The 23,295-nt window shown below is 43.2% G+C and overlaps 1 protein-coding gene across 1 annotated transcript in view; it reads right to left on the bottom strand.

Moving 5' to 3' along the window:
- Positions 1-23,295, bottom strand: part of ZFAT (zinc finger and AT-hook domain containing) — a 1,471,085-nt gene that overhangs the window by 1,019,149 nt on the left and 428,641 nt on the right. The window contains exon 6 of the mRNA XM_044067201.1: positions 881-2,397. Within this exon, the coding sequence (XP_043923136.1) occupies positions 881-2,397 (1,517 nt within the window). The remainder of the gene's footprint in view (positions 1-880; positions 2,398-23,295) is intronic.

Below are 23,295 nucleotides of genomic sequence, written 5' to 3'. Positions count from 1 at the left end.
GAAAAGTAAGGTGTACAAGACAGTGGTGCGACCAGTATTACTGTATGGTACAGAAAGCTGGGCAGTAAAGGCAGAACAGTTGAAGAAGCTAGAGGTGATAGAAATGAAGTGCCTGAGAAAGGTGGTAGGATGCACACTGTGGGACTGTGGGACAAACGAAGAAATGAGGACATGAGCAGAAGCCAAAGTAGCTCCAATTGCAGAAGAGATCAAAGAGAACAGACTACAGTGGTTTGGGCACGTGTAGAAAAGCAAATGATCTGGTGAGGAAGATTTGGGACAGACAGGAAGAAAGAAAGAGGAAGTGAGGACATCCAGCAAAGAGGTGGATGAATTGTGTGAAAGAAGATCTGCGACAGTCAGGCATGAGTGTTGAAGAATGCAGGAGTGTGGCACTGAATGGAGAGAGCTGCTGACAGTTAACACGATACCCCGACCCCATGTAAAAAAAATGGGGAAAAGGGGGCTGATGATGATGATGATGGATATATAAATATATATCCTCAATCTATAGCATTGCTCTTAACCAAAATGCTTTTTCATGCTAAATCATAGCTCATTAAATAAACTTCATAAACCAATGTGCTGCTTGGATGCAGACATCTGTGTCTTGGATTTCCTCTTGGAATATAAATATAACACTACAGAATCAGTTTCTACTCAGCTTACTCAATGGTTTAGACAAACAGCTACAGGATATTAAAAAAAAAAAAAAAAAGGTTAATTCGACAAGAAAACAGATGATTTACCCTTCTTTGTATATTTAACACAATCAGAAAGAATTAAATAAATAAAATTAATCAGCATTATAAACCCTAGGCTCCAGGATTATACCCAAGTTGTAAAGTACAAGAAGAATCTAATACATACAAATTCTTACCACAATATTCACATTCCAGGTCTCCATAAACTTTCTTGATCTTTTCAAAAAGACTGGTATTCATGCATCTCTTATTTAAGTTATGCAAAATTTGCATAAAAGCAGTTGGTCTTTCCTGGTTACTAGAAAATAAATTAGGAGGGGTATCATTTGGCATAGTAGATACTGCACACTGATCTTGCGTTTCTTGAATATCAGATGTTACTTTTTGATTTACAGTCTTGGTAGAATCTGTATTACTAGAAGTAACAGAATTGATTAAAGAGTCAGGCTGACAATCAGTAGCCATGGTATCATGGCTTAAAGAGTTGTTTTTGGACAAGAATGTTGCAACACTTGTAGTTTCTGCACTCCCTGCATTAGTTTGTTGTGCATTCTGATTTTCTTCTGAAAGTTCTGTTTGGCCAGAGATAGAAGACATGTCCTTCAACCAATCAACAGCCACACCCTTATCTGTAGGAGGATCAGCTGTCTGAACAAAAACATCACACATACCCTCATGTCCGGCATCTACCTGCACACATTTTGATAATGCTGGACCTAACAAGAAAGATGTTTTTGATGGCTGGTTTTCAACATCTCGCAAAGAAGAAAGTTCCTGAAGTTTTAAGTGCTCTGTCTGAGTTACTTTTTCCCCCTCTTTGTTCAGATCAGGAGAAGTATTATTAATGTTTTTTGCTAATTCAGTCATACAAAGTGCCTGTTCAGTTTTCATGACGGTGTCTAAAAGAGTAATGTCTGTGACAAGCTTTATTCGTTCTTCCCCTAGTGCTTCTGGCTGAATGTCATCTCCTAGTTCTAGAAGACAGTAACTTTGATTAAGGGAATCATTAAAAACAGATTCCACTTCCAGGGCTCCATGCATCTCTTTTATGTGTTTCTTGAGCCTTACTGAACTAACAAAGGTCACTGTACACACCAAACAGACATAAACAAAAGGATGCTTTCGCACATGCAGTTCTAAAGCTTGGTACTTGGTAGCTCCATGACCGCACAATTCACAAGCAAAAGGTCTCTTGTCTCCATGGACAAACATATGTCTGTCTCGATCCAGTTCATTTTTAAACTTACGTTCACATACATGACAGTCATAAAGCAGCTGGCGTTTACCTTCTCTTGTCATTAAACGAAGTTCATTATACACTTCTGTCACTTTCTTGTCCTGCATATCATGGGTTTCTCGAATGTGTTTGAGCAAGTTTTTGATGTCCGAATACTTTTTCTTGCAAAAACGGCAGTGTTGTTTAACTTTGTTGTGAACTCTTTCAATATGAACTTTTAGGTGTCCTTTGCTAAGACAGGTGAATGTACAGTACTCACAGCTGAACTTTTCTCCAGTGTGTTTCCGCATGTGAACATTAAGGTTAGCCTTGATAGCGCTGGCATAACTGCACAAAGTACATTTGTATGGTTTTTCATTGGTATGGATTCTCAGATGAGCTTGAAGGGAGTGCTTAAATTTAAATATTTTATTACAATACTGACACGTGAAAATTTTCAGCTGAGTGGATCCTAACCTAAAAAGAAAAGAAAAAAAAACATCAAAATTACAAAATTAAAAGTTATATACTCACCATAACTATGCATCTGTGTATTTCATTCTCATTCTTCCTCAAGGAATGAGTCTCGGATCCGGTCGTGGATTCGGCTTGGTCGCATTTCTACCAGACTCCTGGATTGGACTCTCGAGCTCCTCCCACTATCCATAATTCCCCACACCCCCTGTATTACCTCAGACGGAGTTTGCTAGTTTATCAGAAAAAACAGGTTATAGCCCATATAAAGAATAAAGACAGAAAAGGGGCTCAAACAGGAACAGTGGTTCCAATATTTTTATCAGGCCACTCCCAAACCAAAAGGAGACGGCAAAGGATGGGGGAAGTTGAGGAAGAATGAAAATGAACAACACAGATGGATAGTTATGGTCAGTACATAACTTTTAAATCTGAGGTTGTCATTTTCATTCACTCCTCATAAAAATGGGACAGAATCCCCAGCTATGATAACCTTGGGTGGCCATCATGGAAAGATGTTCTTGAGTACTGCAGAAACAAACACAGATCAGCCTCTGGAAATCAGATCCAATTTGTAATGAGCAATAAAAGTATGAGCATTGGACCAAGTGGCTGCAGTGCAGATATCATCAATAGACGCTCTTGCCCAGAAAGCAGATTAAGTAGCCATGGATCTAGTGGAATGACCTTTTGGAGGTCTTGGCAAAGGCAAACCTCATTGAGAATAAACATATGGAATGCAATCTGTTAACCATTTGGCTAAAGTAACCTTACAGATTGGTTTTCCCAATCTACTGGGGGTAAAAGATGTGAACAACTAGGCAGTTTTTCTAAAACTCTTCATACTATGAAGATAAAAACAAGGCTGCCTATGCACATCTAAAAGGTGAAGCATGTATTCGTCTTTATTAGAAAACTTTGGAAAGAACAAAGGTAAATTGATCACTTGGTTGATGTGCACCTCAGAGCTTATTTTGAGCAGAAAGGATGGATTAGTACAGAAAGTGACTATCCTTATGGAAAATTAAGTAAGGTGACTTTGCAGGGAGTGCTTGGAGTACAGAAACTAGCCTAGCTGAAGTGATGGCCACTAGAAAGATTGTCTTGCAAGGCAGAAACTTGAGATCAAACTTGGCTGAAGGCTCAGAGGGAGGCTGAGTCAAATGCTGCAATAAAAGTGTAAGGTCCCAGGGTGGTGTAAGATCTTTAATTGGAGGTCGATGCAAAAAAAGTTCCTTTAAGGAAGACTTTGCATAATGTAGAAGAGGCTAGGGGGAAAGAATAATCTCCAGTGATAACTGGAAATGGCTTTTAGTTGAAATTTGATGGTGGAAAAACTAGCTCTTTCTTGAAAAACTGAAGCAAGGAAATACAAAACAGCATGGACAGGTGTAGTAAAAGGATCCAATTTTCTCTGATAAGCCCAATAAGAAAATTTCTTCCATTTACTTTTATATATTTTTGCATATATTTTGCTTTTTGAGCTGATAACAGAATGTGGCAAACTGGAGAAGAAAGCCTGGGCTTTCTAGCCATCATTGGAATGTGAGGTGAGTGATCAGATCTGGAGAAAGATTCAGTGGCCAAGGAGGTCACAGGAGATGAGACCAAAGGAGGGGGAAATACACTTGACAAGACCAAAAGGGGGCAATGAGGATAACCTTACTCTTCAACTGGAATGCTTTCTGAAGAAATTTGGGGATCAGGGACAAAGGGAGATAAGCACAAAAGAGACCAGAGGCCAAACATGGATTACAGCATCTCTCGGTGACTATTCCTGAGGGGGGATTAGGGCAAAGAACCTGCAGCACTTGTTGTTGAGGGGAGAGGCAAAGAGATCACAGCAAGGTGAACCCCATCTATGGAAGATTCTCTCTGCCACAGCTTGATTGAGAGACCACTCATGAAGCATCAGAATCCTCCTGCTCAGTTTGTTGGCTAGCATGTTGGATTTCGCCAGTATGTGTGTGTTGCTTGAAGAAAGTGGTTGAAGATCACCCGCTGCCACAATCTTACTGCTTTTCGACAAAGAGGGTAGGACAGGGTTCCCCCTGTTTATTGATGTACCAAACCACCGACATATTGTCTGTTTGGATAGTAATTGTCCCTAGAGAGAGGAACTTCTGAAAAGTCAACAGTGGTAGGAGGACCACCCTCATCTCTAGGACACTGATATGCAAATTGGTATCTTCTGGGGAACACATGCCACTTGGACAGTCTGACCTAAGAAACACCCCACCCCAACTGGGAGACATTCATGGTCACAATGGGGTGGGAATACAAAGGAACAAACCTGACAAGCTTTGTTGGACTTGATCCACCAAAGTAGGGAGTCCCTGCAAACCCGAGAAAGTTTTATAGGATGGGAAAGAGGCTGTTGAAGAAATGACCATTAAACTGCTAGAGCCCACTGAAGAACTCACATGTGGAAATGAGCAGCTGGTAGTAAGGTAGTAGCTGCAAGGCCTGAATAACCAGTTATGCTGGGGGAGAAGGGTGTGAAATTATCTTTCTAATGTGAAGTCTTAAGGACTAAACTCTGTTTTGTGGAAGAAGGCCAGCTGACTGGTGGTATCCAGGTGAGATCCTATAAACTTCAAGACTTGAACTAGTTGCAGATGGGATGTGGCACAACTGACTGTGATCCCTAGACACTAACATAATTGGAGTAATTCCTGGCCTTTTTGAGGAGATGCCTGATTGGGGAGTTGAGGAGCCAGTTGTTTAAACAGGGAAACATTCTAAATCCGAGTAGTCTGAGATGAGCTGCTAACACTGACATGTATTTGGTGAACACCCTGGGGGCTATGGTGAAACCAAAGGGCAGGGCTCTGAATTGGTAATGACTGGCCCCCAACCAAAAGTGCAGATATCTCCAGAAGCATCTGTTCATTTTGATGTGATAGTATCCATCTTGGAGCTCTATAAAGCACATCTAGTCGTCCTTCTGTAGAAGTAAAATGGACTGAACCATAACCATCTGGAACTTGGAGTCCTTTACAAACTGAGTTAAATTGCTGAGATCCAGAATGAGCCTCAGGTCCTCCCATTTTCTTTAGCACTAAAAAGAACCTTGAGTAAGTTATGAATCCCCTGGTCTGATGAGACCTCTTGGATGACTCCTTTGTTTAGCAACTTTTGAACTTCTAGGGCTGCTAACTCCCACTGATTGGGTAGAACAGTGGGGAGATTTTGCGATTTGGATAGCAAGATTCACAGAAAGGGAATGAAATATCCTCTGCATATAAACTTTTGCACCCAAGTGTCTTTTGTGATAAAATGCCCAGTTTTCTAGGTGCAAAGTCAAGCAACTCCCATCTGCCTCCAGAGAAAACCAGTTGGGCACCCCTTCAGCAGCGCTGAAAGGGTCTATCAGAAAAAGATTCTTAAAACTGTTGGTTTTGCAGGCCTCCTCTTCCACAAGAGTGGCATCTTAGGTTGGCACTTTCCCCCATGACTCTGGGAGAAGTTTCCCCTCATGACTCCTGAAAAGATCCTTGTGACTTTCAGAACCACATCTTTTTACCTCAGCACTGATTCCTACAGAAGGAATCTCTGTGGGGTAGGAAAAATGGATTCCCACAGCAGACAAGGTCTTTCTTTCATCCAAACTATGGGGCCAAACAGAGAAGATCCATCAAAGGGAGCATTGTAGAAAGAAGACTTAAACGGCTCTGCAAAGTCACACAAACACATCCAGGCATGTTTCCTAATAGCTATGCCTGAACCTGCCACTCATGAGGCACCTTCTGCTGCATGATAAATTGACCTTATGGATGCAGTGGAAACCAATTGAAGGGTGGCCAGCTGCAAAGAAAAATGTTTAAGTTCCTTTACCCTGGAACAGATTGAGAAAGTGCCTTTATCAGGTCTCTCTCTGCAAGCTGGTAAAATGTGCCAGGTAGTTGATCAAACATAAAGCAAAGGTCGCTGAGGTATAAACATGCTTTACAAACTTGTCCATCACCCTGGACTGTCAATTAGGAGGATGAACAGAACAGCTTTTTTCATCTAGATCCCTTTTAGTGGCTACCACCACAACCAAGGCATCCACAGGAACGTTCTTACTCCAATGAAGTCTGCCCTTGGATGGACCAAGAAACTTGTCATGGAATTGGTTTTAAGGTATCTGGCTCCTTCCTTGCTCAGCAAGGCACAAGATCTCTAAGGCTGTCTGCTGGAGGGGTAACCCAAGATGTAGATGGGCCAGACTGGAAGGCTTCTAGGAACACCAACTCCTCCTGGGAAGGGAGTTTAGAAGACCATCCACCTTTCTGGCAAAGGATCTCCAGAATGTCTCCAAATGAAGCTGTCTTCTGGTGGAGATCCTGGGGACCACTCTGCTTCATCGAAGTCAGTATCTTTGATTAAAGATTCCTGAGGGGAATCTATGTGCTTCCTTTTACACAATCTCTTCTGGGGGACCTCCTCAGTGAGATGATCTGGAAGGTATCGTAATATAGGGGAAGGTTCTGTGCAGGAACTGCCTGGAAGCTCATGCCTGTCCCTGAGGGATAGTGTTAAGAGGCTCAAGTCAGATCCAAAGGTGGTGTGGAGGTAGGATCCGGAGATGCAAGAGTAGAATGTAGTCTCAGCTGAGAGAAAGCCCTGCTACCACCCTGAAAGTAGAAGGACTGGGAGAAGCTGTTGCAAGCTTCACTGGAGCTGAAACTCCAGATGCTGCCAAGCTCTGACTTTGCCTGGGCTCCTACCATGAGGGAGGAGTCAGACTCTCTCTGTCTAACACCAAGGCTACAAGGGAAAGCGATGGCTTCAAAAACCTCAGAGTCAAAGACATCACTCCGGAACTAGCACTGACCCTTCGTCTCCAAGAGTCATCCGGCTGTAAGGGGATTGGAACCAAATGAGTCAGGGACACCAGAGTCAAAGAAGAAGCTCTCTTCAGACTCAATTTGACTCTCGGGATCCTCAGATCCAAGGGCTCAAAAAATCACTGGACAGTTCAAAGAAGAAGAGATAATAGAATGGGATATGGGTTGAAAGCTCATGGATCCAATGGGAGAAAGAGACAGTAAAACTCCCATCTAGCTCGAGGAACTTCCTCATCATCCTATCTGCATCTGCTTCAGAGCAGCTACAGAAGGAGCACTCCCTTGGGTGTCTCCTGCAAGAATGCAGATGGAAGCCAAAGGTAAACAGGCTCAGGAGAGAACCTGGGACTTCAGTGTCAAGGAGACTTTGACATCCCCAGATGTCGGATACGAAGAAGTCAGATCTGAACTTTTAGGTAGCTTGTCAGGCAGCTCTAATCCAGGAGCAGATTTAAGAGACCGGACAAGACAGCATTTTTTATGCTCCCTGGGCTCTGTAGTCAATATGGATTTCTTGATAGGGGTTTGCGCCCTAAGAAAGAAGCTGAAGAGGAAGAAGCAGAAGCAGGTAGCAAACCCTTTAAATCTAATTTGTTCTGATGGTCACTTAGGGCCTGAAAGTTGAAATCCGCAAAATTTTCACAGGGGGATTCAAGGTGAGTTGCTCCTAAGCAGTAGACCCACCCCCTATGGCCCATCAGAGTTGGGAATCATATGCCCACAAGAAGCACACTTTTAAATCCTGTTGGCTTTTCAGCCACCTTAAAAAATGTTATAAAGAAAAGGAGATATATATTGTTTTTGTTTGTTTAATAGGTAACAGAAAAAAAAAGATAAGAATAATACCAGCAATAGTACTAAAGAATTACCCTAAAGATGGGTAAGGGATAAAGAAATGCCAACAATGGTACAGAAAAGGAATAGTTGTTTAAGAACTTTCCATAATCTTAAATGTCCTTCTCTTCCATGTTGCAGTATTCATAAATGTAGGGAGGTTACTGCCTGCAGCAATGGACATCCAGCCAGTATACCAAAGTATTAGGATCAAGGATGCATGCTACACTGCTTATTAGGGCCATAAACCAACATTGGCTATGTACCCCCTTCAGAAATAATTGCCGCATACAGTAGTACCCCTGGGAAGCATAGAAAAGGAAGGTTTTCAGACCCACATATGCCATCAGGCCAAAGGGCCCTAATAAATATATGTGCCTATTGCAGTGGCTTGTTTGGATGGAGAGAAAGTAGGGAAAGTCACTCCAGATGGAAAAGCAGTGTAAGAGGGGGTTGGGGGGGACTGAATACTGCAACATGGGGGACTGAATACTGCAACATGGAAGAGAAGGACATCTAAGGTTATGGTAAGTTCTTACACAACTATACTATGTCCTTCTATTCTCATGTTGCAGTATTCATAACTGTATGGAGAGTACCCAAGCTTTAGGTATGAGCATGGGGGGTAAGTTGCATGGCCTAGTTTATGAGACCCTGTAAAATTGTCCTAGCAAACCCAGTTCTGGCTATAGAGACCAAGTCTAGCTTGCAGTGCTTGATAAAGATATGGAATGAGGACCAGGTGGCTGCTTCCAGTATGGAAGCATAGTCCACCCCCTGAAAAAGGCTGCTGAAGAGACAGCTGCCCTAGTAGAATGCACTCTCACACTGGCAGTTAAATCATTTCCATGAAAAGGAATAACAGGCAGAGATAGCTTTAGAAATCCATGATAGAGTCTGTTCAGAGACTGCCTTCCCCAAGGCCTTTGGTGAAAGGAGACAAACAGCTGGTCAGACTTTCTAATGGATTTGGTCTTGTCCAGGTAATACCTAAGTTGTCTATGAACATCCAAGGAATGTAGGGTTCTTTCAGAGGAATTTTAAGGTTGAGGGAAGAAAACGGGGAGGTTAATGGCTTGATTCAAGGACAGCTCATTAAACACTTTAGGCATGAAGGAAGGGTTAGTCCTGAGGGAGACCCTGTCCTTATGGAAGATGAGGTAAGGACGGTTAGCCATCAGGGCTTGAATTTCTGAGTCCCTCCTGGCGAATGTGAGGGCTACCAGCAGAACTGTTTTCCAAGTACATAGTTTCAGTGATGTTGAGTGGGCTGATTCAAAAGGAGGCAGTGTGAGCTTTTCAAGGACAAAATTAAGGTCCCATGAAGGCGGTTTCAGTTTATGAGGGGGTCTGATATGGAGGACCCCCTCTTAAGAATAGTTTTACCTCTAATCTAGATGCCAAGGGAGGTACCAAAGGGAGACGGGCAGAAATGGCTGACAAGTGTACCTTAGCAGAAGAGTAAGTCAGTCCCAAATGTGGAAGCTCACACAAGTAAGAAAGGACCATAGATACAGGAATAAGAAAGGGCTTCAGTTTTTTCTTTTGACACCACCTGTAGAATCCTTTCCATTTTGACACATAATTTCTCCTGGTACTGGGTTTCCTGGCCTCCTGCAGGGCATTGAGTACATCCTCTGAATATAGATGTTTGAAGGGGATCAGAACTCTATCATCCACAGAGTGAGTCTAAGGTTGAGCACCTGAGGGTGTATGAGTGACCACCTGTCTTGTGTCAGTAGGTCGAATCAGTGGGGTAACCTGTGGTGACTGCCCTTGGCTAGTAGGTGAAGAAGAGGAAACCAATGCTGTCTTGGTCAAAAGGGAGTCACCAGCAGGATTTTTGGTTTGTCCCTCTGAAATCTTTAGAAGGACTTTTTGAATCAGTGTGAAGAGGGAAGGGCATAAAGATACATCCCCACCCAAGAAAAAGAGAAGGCGTCCACCCTTCCAATCCTATGGATGTGGATCCCCCCTACTTGTTGATATACCACAGGACGGTCATATTGTCTGTGACAACTTTCAGTGTGCCTGGTAGGAGAATTTGGTGGAATGTTTGCAATACTAGGAGAAGGGCCCTCATCTCTTTGATACTGATGTGGTCTCTTTGCCTGAGGGAGGACCACTCTCCCTGAACTTTGTTTTGTTTGTTGTGGTTTTGCAGGACTGCTCCACAATCCAGGTCTGAAGCACCTGTGAAGATTTGTTGTGAGGGTGGGGAAATCTGCAAAGATATACCCTGATTGAGGCATATAGTTGCAATCCAACATTGCAGCTCTTTTTTCAGGCATGGAAGGAGAGGTAGAGGAATATCCAGAGGGTGTGAATATTGGTTCCACCGACTCTTCAACACCCACTGAAACTTCCTCATATGCAGCCTTGCTAAGGGGAGCATGGGTATAAAGGATGCCATGTGGTCTAGGACCCTCAGGAATTCCCTGGCTGATAAGGTTTGGAAAGAGAGGAATGTTTGGATGTAATGTACAATAGCTTCTACTTTCTGACAAGGAATGAAGACTGCCATCTGGTCTGTTTTTATCCTGCACCTCAAGAAAACCAGGTCTTGGGTGGGTGTCAGGTGAGATTTTTCCTGATTCACAGTGAACCCTAGGTTTGCCAGGGTATTGGACACCATGCATAGGTGGTGATTGAGGGTGTGTCAATCCTGGTGAAGTATCAAGAGGTTGTCTAGGTATGGGTATATTCGAATGCCCTGCACTCTGCAGTGGGCCATAACTGGAGCTAGGCACTTTGCGAATACTCTGGGGGGCTGTTGAGAGCCCAAATGGCAATGCAGGCAACTGAAAATTCAAGGAACTGATGGAAAAGCATAGGAACTTCCTGTAGCTGGGGTGAATAGGAATATGAAGGTATGCAGCCGTCAGAATAAGGGATACCATGAAGGCTTGTTGGGGGATGAAGGGTAGGAGGTGATGCAAGGTGAGCATTTTGAAGGTAGGCACCTTGAGGAATAGACTTAGGACAGACAAATCCAGTATTAGTCTCCAACAGCCATCTTTTCTTGGAACCAAAAACATCCTGGAGTAAAACCCCCTGTTTGTCTCTTCCTGAGGTACTCTTTCTATGGTGCCCTGAGCTTGAAGCTGATCCAAAATTGGGGGGGAAGATGAAGCTGACCTGTAGGCGGTTGGGGTATCCCCTGAAAAGGATGGAGTGTCTACCAAATCATAAAGTATCTTTTTTGGATGATGGAAAGGACTCAAGCCTCTGAGGTTATTTTCCACCAGGGGGGGGTAGGGAAAGGGTGAGGAGGAGGGATAAGAGAGTGGAGTTGGGTAATGGGTTTGAGTCACAGTGGAGGGGCTCTGTCCTGGTCATGCTGCCTTCGAAAGGGAGTTGGAGTGAAGCGGAAGGTTGTCTAGGGTGGAGAGCTTCCTAGATTGCCTTCGTCCCTTAGCCTGTGGGGCATTAGACTGAGATGATTGCCTCCTAACAAAGGTGGTCCTTTGAGGATAGTTCCTACGATACCTAGGAATAGGAGAAACTAACAAATGTTTCAAATTTTGTAACTCCTTTCCCTTTTCCTGTATGGATTTAAGGAGCTCTGCAAAAGCTGCACCAAAAAGGGCCTTACTATCAAGTGGTGCATTCAGCAATTTGGTTTGAACATCCATGGGAAGGGGCTGTAGCCACACTCAAGAATATCTTCTCAGGACAGACCCTGAGGCTGCAGATTTGGAGGATGCCACTACTGCATCATAACTGCACTTGGAGTGCCCGATCACCTGAGAGGTGGTAGAGAGCAGGGCAGAGAGTTGTGACTTGGGGTCTATATTACATATCCGAACGCTTAAATGTTTGAATCGCTAAAGATCGACCTTTAGCGATTGAACATTTAAATGTTCAAATATGAATAAAAATTAAAAACAAAAAAAAAAACTAAAGGGTGTAAGCAGGGGGGCAAGCCCCCCCGCTACTTAAATATACCAACTCCAAGATCATGCTACAGTGTAGGGAATGGGAAATTTCCCATTTCTGCACTGTAGCGCACTGAAGTGCGATCTCGGAGTTGGTATATTTAAGTAGCGGGGGGTGTGGAGGGCACAGCCCATCACGTGGGGGGTGCAGGGGGGCTTGCCCCCCCTGCTTAAACCCTTTCCTTTTTCTTTTATTTTTTTATTTTTTTTATTTTATTACGTATTCAAACATTTGAATGTTGAAGGTTGATCTTTAGCGATTTGATCATTTAAGTGTTCGGATATGTAATATAGACCCATGACTTGGTAGGTGAGTCTGGCACATCTGGTATCTCTGCAGAGGCTTTTGATAGGGTATCTAAAACAAACCTAGCCATGTGAGTTTGATAATTTAGGGCCCTGATAGCCAGAGTGGAATAAGTATACACTTTCTTCCCTAGTCTAGCCATAAATCTGTGGTCCTTGTCAGTGGGAAACAGAGGAGGAAGGCAGTTGTCTGGATGATTTATCGGCTGACACTGCTATGATAGCAAGGTCTGCAGGGGGGTTCTTGAATAAGAATTGCGTATCCTGGGGAGCTTTATAAAATCTATCTGGACATTTGGAAGCTGGGCACTGACAGTCAGGGGTCTGGGATGCAGCCAGAAAGGCATCATGAAAGGCTGGAAGCAGGGTAGGAACTGCAGATGGAGATGGCTGGTCCATCTGCAGTAATTCAATGCATCTCTTTTGTTTCAGAAACATCTGAGGCCTGCCACTTAAAGTGTTCTCTCATAAGAGAAATGGTGTCCCCAAAGGAGAATTCTTCCCCTGGAGATTCAGGACTAATAGTGTCCTCCTCCTGCTCAGAGGTAATGAAGTCATTGGGGGATTCAATATGGGAACAATAAGTAAGTGATTCATCAGAGGAAGAGAGTTCTTCTTCTGAATCCTGTAAGGCCTGTACAGGTGTAGGGGCTGGATGTGGTACCTTAGACTGGAGGGCCTGGAAAAAAAAACTTCCCATCCAGGAGCTAGTTCAGCTTCTCCATGGTCTCTATGTTTTAATTTCTGTTTTCTCTTTAGAGGAGTAGAAGGATGCATCAGTTTAGAAGCCGACACCTGGGAAGATGGAAAAGCTGGAGTAGGCCTCTCAGACATCACGAGCCATGGTTCCCCCTCACCATTAGGGGCTGATGGCTGAACAACCTCAGGGGATGTACTCTGCATTTCTGCTAAACCGGCTTCCACCACGGTTCCCAGTTCTAGCTGTGAAATGGGCGTCCAGTGGGACCCTTGGCTATCATCCACCTTGAGAGTCTCACCGGACTCCTGAGGTGCAGCATGGGCATCAGGCCTAACTTTCTTGGCCTTCTTCTGAGGCGGCTCATCGGAGGTACCTACCTCACCCTCCATGCCTAATGCTAGACACCACAGCCTCTTGTTTTCTAAATAAAGTTTTAAGCTAGCCAGATGGCTACTAAGCATTTTTGGTATAAAAGACTTGCAGATGTCGCAAGACGTACGATCGTGGCCTTCACCTAAACTGAATAAGCAATGATCATGTGTGTCCTTATATGGAATTTGTCTTCCTCAAGCATATTTCCCCTTCCTAGCTGACATGTACATTTGAAAAGCTATAAGAAAGGTAACAAAATACCCAAAAGGGTACTTCTTTGTATCGGACAGCCGAACAAACTGATTCCCGGAGCTGGCGATCGGAGGTCCGTACATCACTGTGGCAGAAAAGTTCTGTAGGGGGTATGTGCAGACATCACGTTTATAGCCAACATTGGTTTATGGCCCTGACAAGCAACGTAGCATGTACCCCTGATCCTAAGACTTTGATATACTGGCCGGATGTTTGGTGCTGTAGGCAGCAACCTCCCTACAGTTATGAATACTGTAACATGAGAATAGAATGACATATACCCAATAGCAGCGGGCAGGAACAGAAAATTTTATAAATGCATACAAAAAATGAATAAAGAGAGGATAGGGCTATACAGGACAGTACTATAATTGACAGAAAAAAGGTTTAATAAGGAAACCAATTCTACTTTTATTCACAAATATAAATAAGCCCAGAGCTCGAGACAGAGCGATCCACTTCCAAACCATAAGAGCAGCAAACTAGATCTGAGGTAATACAAGGGTGTGGGGCATTGTGGGTAAAGGGAGGAGCTCGAGAGTCAGATCCAAGAGTCTGGAATAAATGCAGCTGAGCCTGATTCAAGGTTGAATCAGAGACCCATTCATTGAGGAATGAATAAAAATGGCAATAGTGAATCAGATTAACAAATACACCTGCCTTCAAAATTAATAGAAGTGGTCTGCAAAAATATTTACAATTATATTACACAGATATGTTGCACAGAAAGAAATTAAATGCCCCATTGTGGCCTCCATAACTCTACCTTGGCACTCTAAGCTATGGACTTGCATGATTAAATGAGAATGAATCACGTCACACTGATCTTGCTTCCCCTAAGGAGATGTACAAGATGTACCTAGGAACAATCAAGCTCAGATTAACTGCAATTCAATGACCTAATCAAACAGTAACAGCAAACTAAACCTGTGAGGATTGACTTGTTGTGTTCAAATGGGTACTTATGAACTCCAGGCTCTGTACAGGTTGTAGATGACATTTGGAGGTATTGACTGAAATGCCTAGTTTTTGGCAAAGTTGGAACAATAGTCCCTGGACTGCAGTAAGAGATGCTTGGTTGGGGGTTGGGGCAGTGAGGAGTCAATCATCTAGATATGGAAACACTTGGAATCCTAGGAATCTCAGGTGAGCTGCTACCATTGACGTACACTTGATAAACACTCTCGGGGCTGTGGTGATACCAAAGGGCAGTGCTCTGAACTGATAGTAATTGGCTCCCAGCCGATGGCACAGAAATCTCTAGAACTGATGTGATATGATAGTAAGCATCCTGAAGAGTGATTGAGCACATCCAATCGTCCTTGGTTAAAAAGGGTAGAATTGAATGAACCGTGACCATTTGGAACTTTGACTTCTTCACAATTTGGTTCTGGCAGCTTAGATCTAAAATTGGTCTCAGGTCCCCTGTCTTGTTTGGCACTAAAAAGAACCCTAAGTTTCGAATCCCCTTTGGTCTAGTCGGACCTACTGGATGATGCTTTTGTCTAGAAGCTTTTCAATCTCCTAAGCTGTAGCTTCTCCTTGACTGGGTGGGACACAAGGAAGCTTTCTCCTTTCGTTTGGGAGAGTCTGGGAAAAAGGTATGAAATAACCTCTGGATACTATTTGTAGCACCCAAGAATCTTTTGTTATTCAAGCCGAAGCATTGGGGTGCAAAGACAAGCATCCTCCAGACTGCCTTCTGAGGGGGGCAGTTGGGCAACCCTTCAGAAGTGCTGAAAGAGTCTACCCAAAAAAGAACCACAGAAATCCTGGTTTTGCGAGCCTCTTTTGCTGTGAGGGCAGCATCTTCCATTTGAACTTCCTCCTCTGCCTCTGGAGACATTGTTCCAGCATGAATCCCGGAAAGGTCCCTGGTATTTATGGAACCACATCTTCTTACCTCCTCTTTGATTCTGTGAAAAGGATCATTGAAGGGTAGAAAAGTGTATCCCTATGGCAGACAGGATCTTTCCCTCTTGTTCACTCAAGGAAAGCATTTTTTTTTTTTACGGAAGGGCCAAACAGAGATACTCCGTCAAAGTGAGCACTGATGAAAATCTTGAAAGGCTCCACAAAGCTGCATAATAGCATTCAGCCATGTCTTCTAACTATGCTTGAACCATCCAACTGTGAGTTACCCCCTACAGCAGATATTAACCTTATGGATGCATTGGAAATGGATAAAAGAGTAGTCAGCTGTGAACAGGACCTCTTGTAGTTCTCTACAGACATGGACTCCAAGAGGGATTTGAAGAGTTCCTTGGTCAAATCCCTCTGTAATCTTGTAAAATGCACTAAATAATTCAGAGACCTTAAAGCAAAGGTTGCTGAAGCAAATATATGCTCTCCAGACCTGTGCAACTCACTGTACTCTCTCTATTAGGAGGATGGACAGAGGAACTCTGCTCTGCTAGCTCCCTTTTTGTGGCTGCCGCCACAACCATAGCATCAACAGGGACTCCTTTGCTCCAATGACATCTGTCCTTTGGAGGTGCCAAAAGTTTCACTGGGTGTCAGAGAACTGGTTAAACAGAGTCTGGTTCTTTCCATCCCCAGTGGGAGATTAAATTGACAAGTGCATCCGCCAGGGGAATCACCCAGGATATAGACGGGCTGGAAACAAAAGCTTCCAGAAAAACTGACTTCTCTGGGGAAGGGGTATCTAAAGATCATCCACCTTTTTGTTTAAGAACTTCCAGAATATCTCCGTATTAGACGCCATCCTGTGGAGATCTGGGTGGGACCCTTCACCTTTGTCAAAATCAGTATCATTTGCGAGAGATTCTATAGGGGGATCTAGGTGTCTCCTTTTGCATGTTCTCTTTTGAGGAACCTCTTCAGTGGGATGACACTGGGACTGCCAGGCCCTGACCCTGCCCAGATCCATGCCTAGAGGGTGGAGTTGGACCTGAGCAGTCCAACACCAAGGGTCTGAGTGGCAAGGATGGGTCCGATAACATCAGAGTGGATCCAAACCCCCGGATCAAGCTCCAATGCTTCGGCTCCGAGTCTCATCCCTATCCAATGGAACCGGAGCAGAACTAGTCAGGGAGGCCATTAAAGTCAAAGATCTAGTTGTCTTCAGATCTGACATTGACACTCTTGGGGTTCCCAGATCCAAGGGCTGCAAAACTGGTGCATGGATCAGAGAAGGATATATAACAATATGTGAAGTGGACAGGAGGCTCACAGATCCTATGGTAGACAGAGCCAGGGCAATGCCCATCTGAATCTGAGTGCCAAGTAATTTACTCATCATCCTGTCCAGGTCGGCTTCTGACAGACTTCTAAAGGACCTAATGGACGAGTTGTTCAATTGTGGTCTAGATATGCTCCTCAGCATCCCCTGAAGAAAAGGAGAATGCATCTAAGGAGACAATGGTTCAATTGTGAACTTGGGTGAGTGGATTCAAGGAGATTTTGATGGAATGACAATCAGATCTGAAGGCGTGGAATCAAAGTGTTTTTTCTTATGATCCGATGATATTGGATAAAATGTTTTCTGGATTTTTTGAGGTGGCTCCGATGATGAAAGAACTGAAGTAGCATACTTTGGAGAATGTGTGCAGGATCTCTTATGAGATTCCTTGGGCTCCAAAGAGGACTTCACATATTTGCCAAGGGATTTGAGCCCCTGCAGCAGAAGGAGGAGAAAGCAAACCCTTAAGAACTAACTTATTGTGCCTGTCACTTAAAGCTCTTGAATTAAATGCAGCACAAATGGAGCAGCTAGAGTTGAGGTGCACTGCTCCAAGGCAGTAGACACTCCCTGTGGGCATCAGAATTGAGAATCGTATGCCCACAGGAAGTGCACTTTTTTAAATCCTGTTAGTTTACCTTTTTAGCCATATTGAAAAAAAAAGTTCTTTGGAGAATAAAGGGGAAGAATGCCCTCTAAAGGGTAGATAACTTAGCTAGAAAAAGATACATACCAGCTATAGTACATTACAGGCTACCAACTAGTATGAAAAAAGTTATAAAGGCATAAATTTATAAAGGTAGTGATCGGAGTAAAACTCATGTATTAGAAAAGATAGGAGAGGGAGGAGATACCAGTACTGTAGAAAAAGAGCAAAAGGATAACTACTTATGAAAAAAGCTGGAAAAAGCTGCAAAAACACTATCCAATGTAAAACTCAGAGAGGGATCCATGTCTGTGTGAGATGGCAGCAAATGAGATCTGAGGTATTGTTGGCTCATTAGGGCATTATAGGTAGAGGGAGGAGCTCAAAAGTTGGTCCGAAGACTAGTGCATGCGGCCGAGTCAGATCCAGTACCTACACATTGATGAGGAATGAAAAGGACAACATCAGACAATATATCAAAGAAGACAGCAAAATTTGAGACCACTGATTCAAAATAATATACGAGAATGGCTCTAAAGATACTAATATTCCAGGCTTTGAAAAGGTCTTTTGTGCCAGAGTACTTACCAAATGGACATTTAAGTAGTCAACGTGAATTTTATGCAACAAATTTGAAAACAGGGTGTGATACTTTTGCAGTTTTGCTTGCTTCTGTTGTACTGGGAAACGGCTACTGATAAAAAAAGGATGCAACATTATACTGTTCAATTCTAATGGATGACAATTACATAATAAGACTACTTTTCTGAGATGTATTTAAACATATGATACATATGACAGCCCTAAGCAGTATCCTACCCTCAACCAGGATGATGCCACAATATAAACAAAAAATGATTGACTTCAACATTTGGCTCAGCTTCTGGTGTCAGTCCAGGAGGATCCAGTATCTGTCAGCCTGGGAGGATATGGTAGGCAGACCTCGTTGCTTTGCTAGAGACAAAGGGCCTTGCCTCCCCATAGTGTCTTTTTAGGTAATGTCAAAACAACAAATTTTCCAATGTAACAAAATCTAATCGAGACAAACTCAGGTCATGCTGCTTAATGCTAGGAGTTTAAACACAAAACTGCACTCCCTGGAAGCACTCCTCACCTTGGAGGATGCTGACATCTGTGCAGTTACTGAGACATGGTTCAAGGCTGCTGAGAGAACCCCGGCCATGCAAGGTTACAAATGTCTTCTACACATTCACATCTCAAAAGGAGCATGAAGGAACCAAAGGTGGCGGTATATCTATCTTCATTAAAACCAAATACACTTCAAGACTGGTCAAAAAGCATGACTCGCTCAAACTTCTCCTTGTCCAATTAACTATTGGGAAAGTACCATACTACATCATTGCTAGCAACAGATCCTCCACCATGAACCAGGATAAGCTCACCACCTACCTCAATTTACTGGAATCCCTTGCCATACAGCCCAACACCTTAGTCATGGAAGATTTCAACTATCTTTCCATAGACTGGGGACATACATAAGCGACAACAGCATCTACGTTACATTGCTAAAAAAACTTTACAGCAAACACCACATTGTCAACACATTTGGCAAAATTCACTTCTGCGATTCACTGAATACTTACAGAGCAAAGATGTAGTTGGCCAGCTACACAATTTTGCCCTTTTCTTCACTGTAGTGCAATCTCGGAGTTGGTATATTTAATTAGGGAGGTATGGGGGGGCACAGCCACCTACATGGGTGGGTTTGGTTTGGCTAGATATATTTCCATTGGGTTGTGGGGCAAGTATTTGTTTGCCCTTTAAGTATTCAGTGAATCTCGGAAGTGAATTTCGCTGAATACATGTCAATGAAGTGGTGTTCGCTGTACAAGATTTTCGGCGTCGTAATACAGACCCATGAAAACACACTCACCCAGAGGTTCCAGGACCTTGTCAACACAAATGCTCTAGAACAAATAGTCTGCACCCCCACTAGGGGTTCTAATGTTGTGGACATAGTACTCACCAACATGGGGGGGTGGTCGCTGTACTTCCCCATGCTCAGTGTCCTCCCTGGTTAAGTTAGACCACAAATCAGTCTTATTTGAAGTTACCACTGGAACAGATACCCTTACAGGAACAAAAATTATAAAAAGCTTCACCAAAGCTAACTACAGCATACTAAGCAATGGTATAAAAAGCTTAATACCACCCACAATCACAGACACCAATGATCACTATGCAGAAGTGCATGCAAATGCCCTGTACAAACACTTAAGTGACTGGATAAACTCTGGTGTACCTGACTGGAACAAAACCAGGTCTTCCCGTAAAGACAAGCCACTATGGTGGACTTCAGATATAAACCGATTATATAAGAAGAGGAAGAAACTGTTGTCCAAAAGCAAGAGGAATATCACGCTGCAGAGAAAGAGTTCTCCCCCCAGCCTAAACAGAAAAGTCAGAAATCTTGTAAAGTCTTCTAAAGCAAATTACAAAACTAAAATCACATCCCCAGCCAAAGATAATCATACAGCATTCTTTAACTACATCCGAAGTCTAAAAGGGAATGCCCAGCTATGTGCCAAACTGATTGTAAATGGGATCACTCATACTACACCAGAAGATATTACCAACCTGCTAGCTGACAGATTCAGCACACACTTCACCTTCCCATCCCCACCTACCATATCCTAAAGCATACCTGACACCAGTTCTCTGCCTAGTATCTCTAGAGAACAGGTCATCTCTGCGCTCACCAAGGCCAAAAACATGACCTCAGTGGGACCAGATAATATCCCAGGTTGTTCAATAAACAATTTAAAACAAGACCTAGTGGACCCACTTGGTATTCTCTTTAATCATAGCTTGAGAACTGGCTATGTTCCTGCAGAATGGAGAACAGCAACAGTAATTCCCCTGCACAAAGGGGGGCCATCAATGGACCCTGGGAACTAGAGACCCATAAGACTAACCAGCCTCATCTGCAAGGCCACAGAAAGAATTATTGTGGACCTCATCAACAAGGGCATAGGCAACCACCAAACGCTGGACCTAACCAAGTTTGGCTTCATTAAGAGTAGAACATGCTTATTAAACCTGGTATGAGAATGTCACCAAAGCTACAGATGAAGGTAAGACTGCACACAGCCTATCTCGATCTTACCAAGGTTTTCGACACAATTACCCACTCTGGCATCACTGAGAAACTTTCCCATATAGGGATTAAGCCTCATGTTCCTAGATGGGTAGCCTGTTCACTCTGTCAAAACTGGTGACTCCACCTCCACCAGTAGACCAGTTACCAGTCGAGTACCACGGGGAGGGGGGGTCTGTGCTGGGACCCTTACTGGTTGGCATCTATTTCTCAGAAGTCCAGGCCAAAGTAGTCAGCCTTTGGCTCACCAAGTTCACTGATGATGCAAACTGTGAGCAATCATCAAGTCCCCCAACAATGTCAATGTATTATAAGAAGGGCCAACACAAACAAAAGATTGGTGCCAAAGCCATGGTCAAACCAAATGCAAACAAATGCATCATTACTATTATTCCCTTTGGCAAAATGGAATTCCCTACAAATTACAATACTGACAGCACGCCTCTGAGTTCCAAACCAGTAGTGCAAGACTTGGGAACACAGGTTGATAGCAATCTGAACTTTGGCCACTGAGTTTCCACAGTGGTTAGGAAGCCTTATATGTAGTACACCTCATAAGCAAGGGCATAGCATCCAGGTCAAGAGATGTCACAACTGCACTGTAGTCAACTCTCATCAGACCACTAATAGAGTATAATGCACCCTTCTGCATGTACCTCACCAATCACTTGCAGCAGCTGGACAGACCTCAGAGGTTTCTCACTAAGAAAATACAGGAACTCCAAACCATGGCCTATATGGACAGGCTGAAAGCCCTGTCACTTTATTCTGTATCTTATAGGCAACTGAGTGGTGACTTGTGTCTGGCCTCTAGGGCAATCTCCATCCTTTCCCTAACAGAAAAGCTGCACATCTGCAAATCAAATGGCTCAAGAGTCACTTGCTCTAGGGATCTCAACCTAGCTTATGACATTAACAGATCATGCTGGAGAGACAGCTATGTCTCCCATAGACTGCAGTTTCTCTGGAATAGACTCCCTATTCATGTAAAACAGAACTCCTCACTGACCTTATTCAAATGCAACCTAGATAATTGGATGGGAGACTGAAAATTAGCCCATGGGGTAGCACCCACGCCCCTCATGGAGAGGGGTAGCCTGTGTTGATCACAGACCTGCTCTGTTCATAAATTTGTTCTGCGAACCACGCAAAAAAGAACAAGTGGGGATATTTGGGATTAACATAGCTAGGCTTGTAAAGGCTCTAGGACCACTAGCCTAATAACCTCCTATGAGCCTATAGATAAGCTGCAGTAAATAACTAAAATCACTGTTCCAGACAGCTCTTAAACTAAGGTAAAATGATAATTTTCTGTGCAAACATGTTTAGACATGTCTGAAAGTCATAGATGATTGCCTAAAATAACACTTCAATCTGTGAGAAAGACACAACCATAGAATAAAAACAAAGCCTGGACTGTACTATGGAGAAAACAGTATGCAGACAATGATTATCCTTATATAGTACTTCCGAGCTGTAGCCAACTCACTTGTATAGTTGATATTCAGTATGTTTACAGAAAATTCTTCATGTAGTTTAGAGACTTTCCTGTAAAGAAAGCTTATTGTATAAAATAAATCCTGTGCAATAAGAATCCCTAGAAGAATTTGAGGTAATCAGTGTGAAAGCCATGTTGGAAGAGGTCAACAGAATTAGTGGAATAATCAGAACAGTCATGGTAAAGTACAGTTGTGTATACTTACCATAAATGTAGATGTTCGTGTGTATTCACTGTTGCAGTCATCACATTTGGGTTATCTTCTTGCAGTAGCCCTCAGTCAGCCTGATTAACAAAGTCTTGGGTCCTGCATTGGTTGCTGTCTCATCTTCCATGACGTCAGGTAGTCAGAGGTATAAAGCATGCAGCCGACGCCATTACATCAGTGTTTTTTGCCCCAGATGTCAGGTGCGCCCATAATGGGAAGCAATTATGTATATATATATATATATATATATATATATATATATATATATATATAAGGTTACACCTCCAACAAAAAAACAAATACACCAAAAAGCTTTAAACATAGTAAGCAAGGATAGAGGTATAGCCAACAGAAGTCAGGGGGATGGAGGGAGGGTAACTAGGACTGCAACAGTGAAGATACTCGAACATCTACATTTATGGTAAGTGTACACAACTGTACTATGTTCTTCATGTTTCACTTTTGCAGTCATCACATTTGGGTAGCTTCCCAAAGCTAAGGATGGGAGGAAGAAATTAGACAGCATTAGGACCAGATATAAGGCCCTGCAAGACTGCAGTGGCAAAGCCAGCTCTGGATTTAGAGAAAATTGGTAAATGGTAATACTTGGTGAAGGTATGTACAGAACTCCAGGTAGCAGCTTCTAGGATGTCCCTGGTAGGGACACCTCTGAGAAAGGCTGTAGAGGTAGATGCAGCCCTGGTTGAATCTGGTCTATTCCCCTGTGGGGTAGGTTTTCCATGGTGCTTATAGCAAAAATGAATGCAATGGCCTATCCGTTTAGAAATGGTTTGCTTTGAAATGGCCTTCCCCTCTGCCCCTGCAGCAAATGAAACTAGCAGTTGTTCAGATTTCCTGAGAGGTTTAGTCCTGTACAAATAAAATCTAAGTTGTCTGTGCTCCCTTTGTTCTGTGGATTAGAAAAGAAGGTTGGCAAATGAATGGACTGATTAAGGGCCACAATGGATACCACCTTGGGCATGAAGGAGGGATTG

Source organism: Protopterus annectens, chromosome 3.part1, assembly GCF_019279795.1.
Source record: "Protopterus annectens isolate FY-2018-M chromosome 3.part1, PAN1.0, whole genome shotgun sequence".
NCBI classification, from domain to species: Eukaryota; Metazoa; Chordata; order Ceratodontiformes; family Protopteridae; genus Protopterus; species Protopterus annectens.
This window is presented reverse-complemented; position numbering and strand designations above follow the sequence as displayed.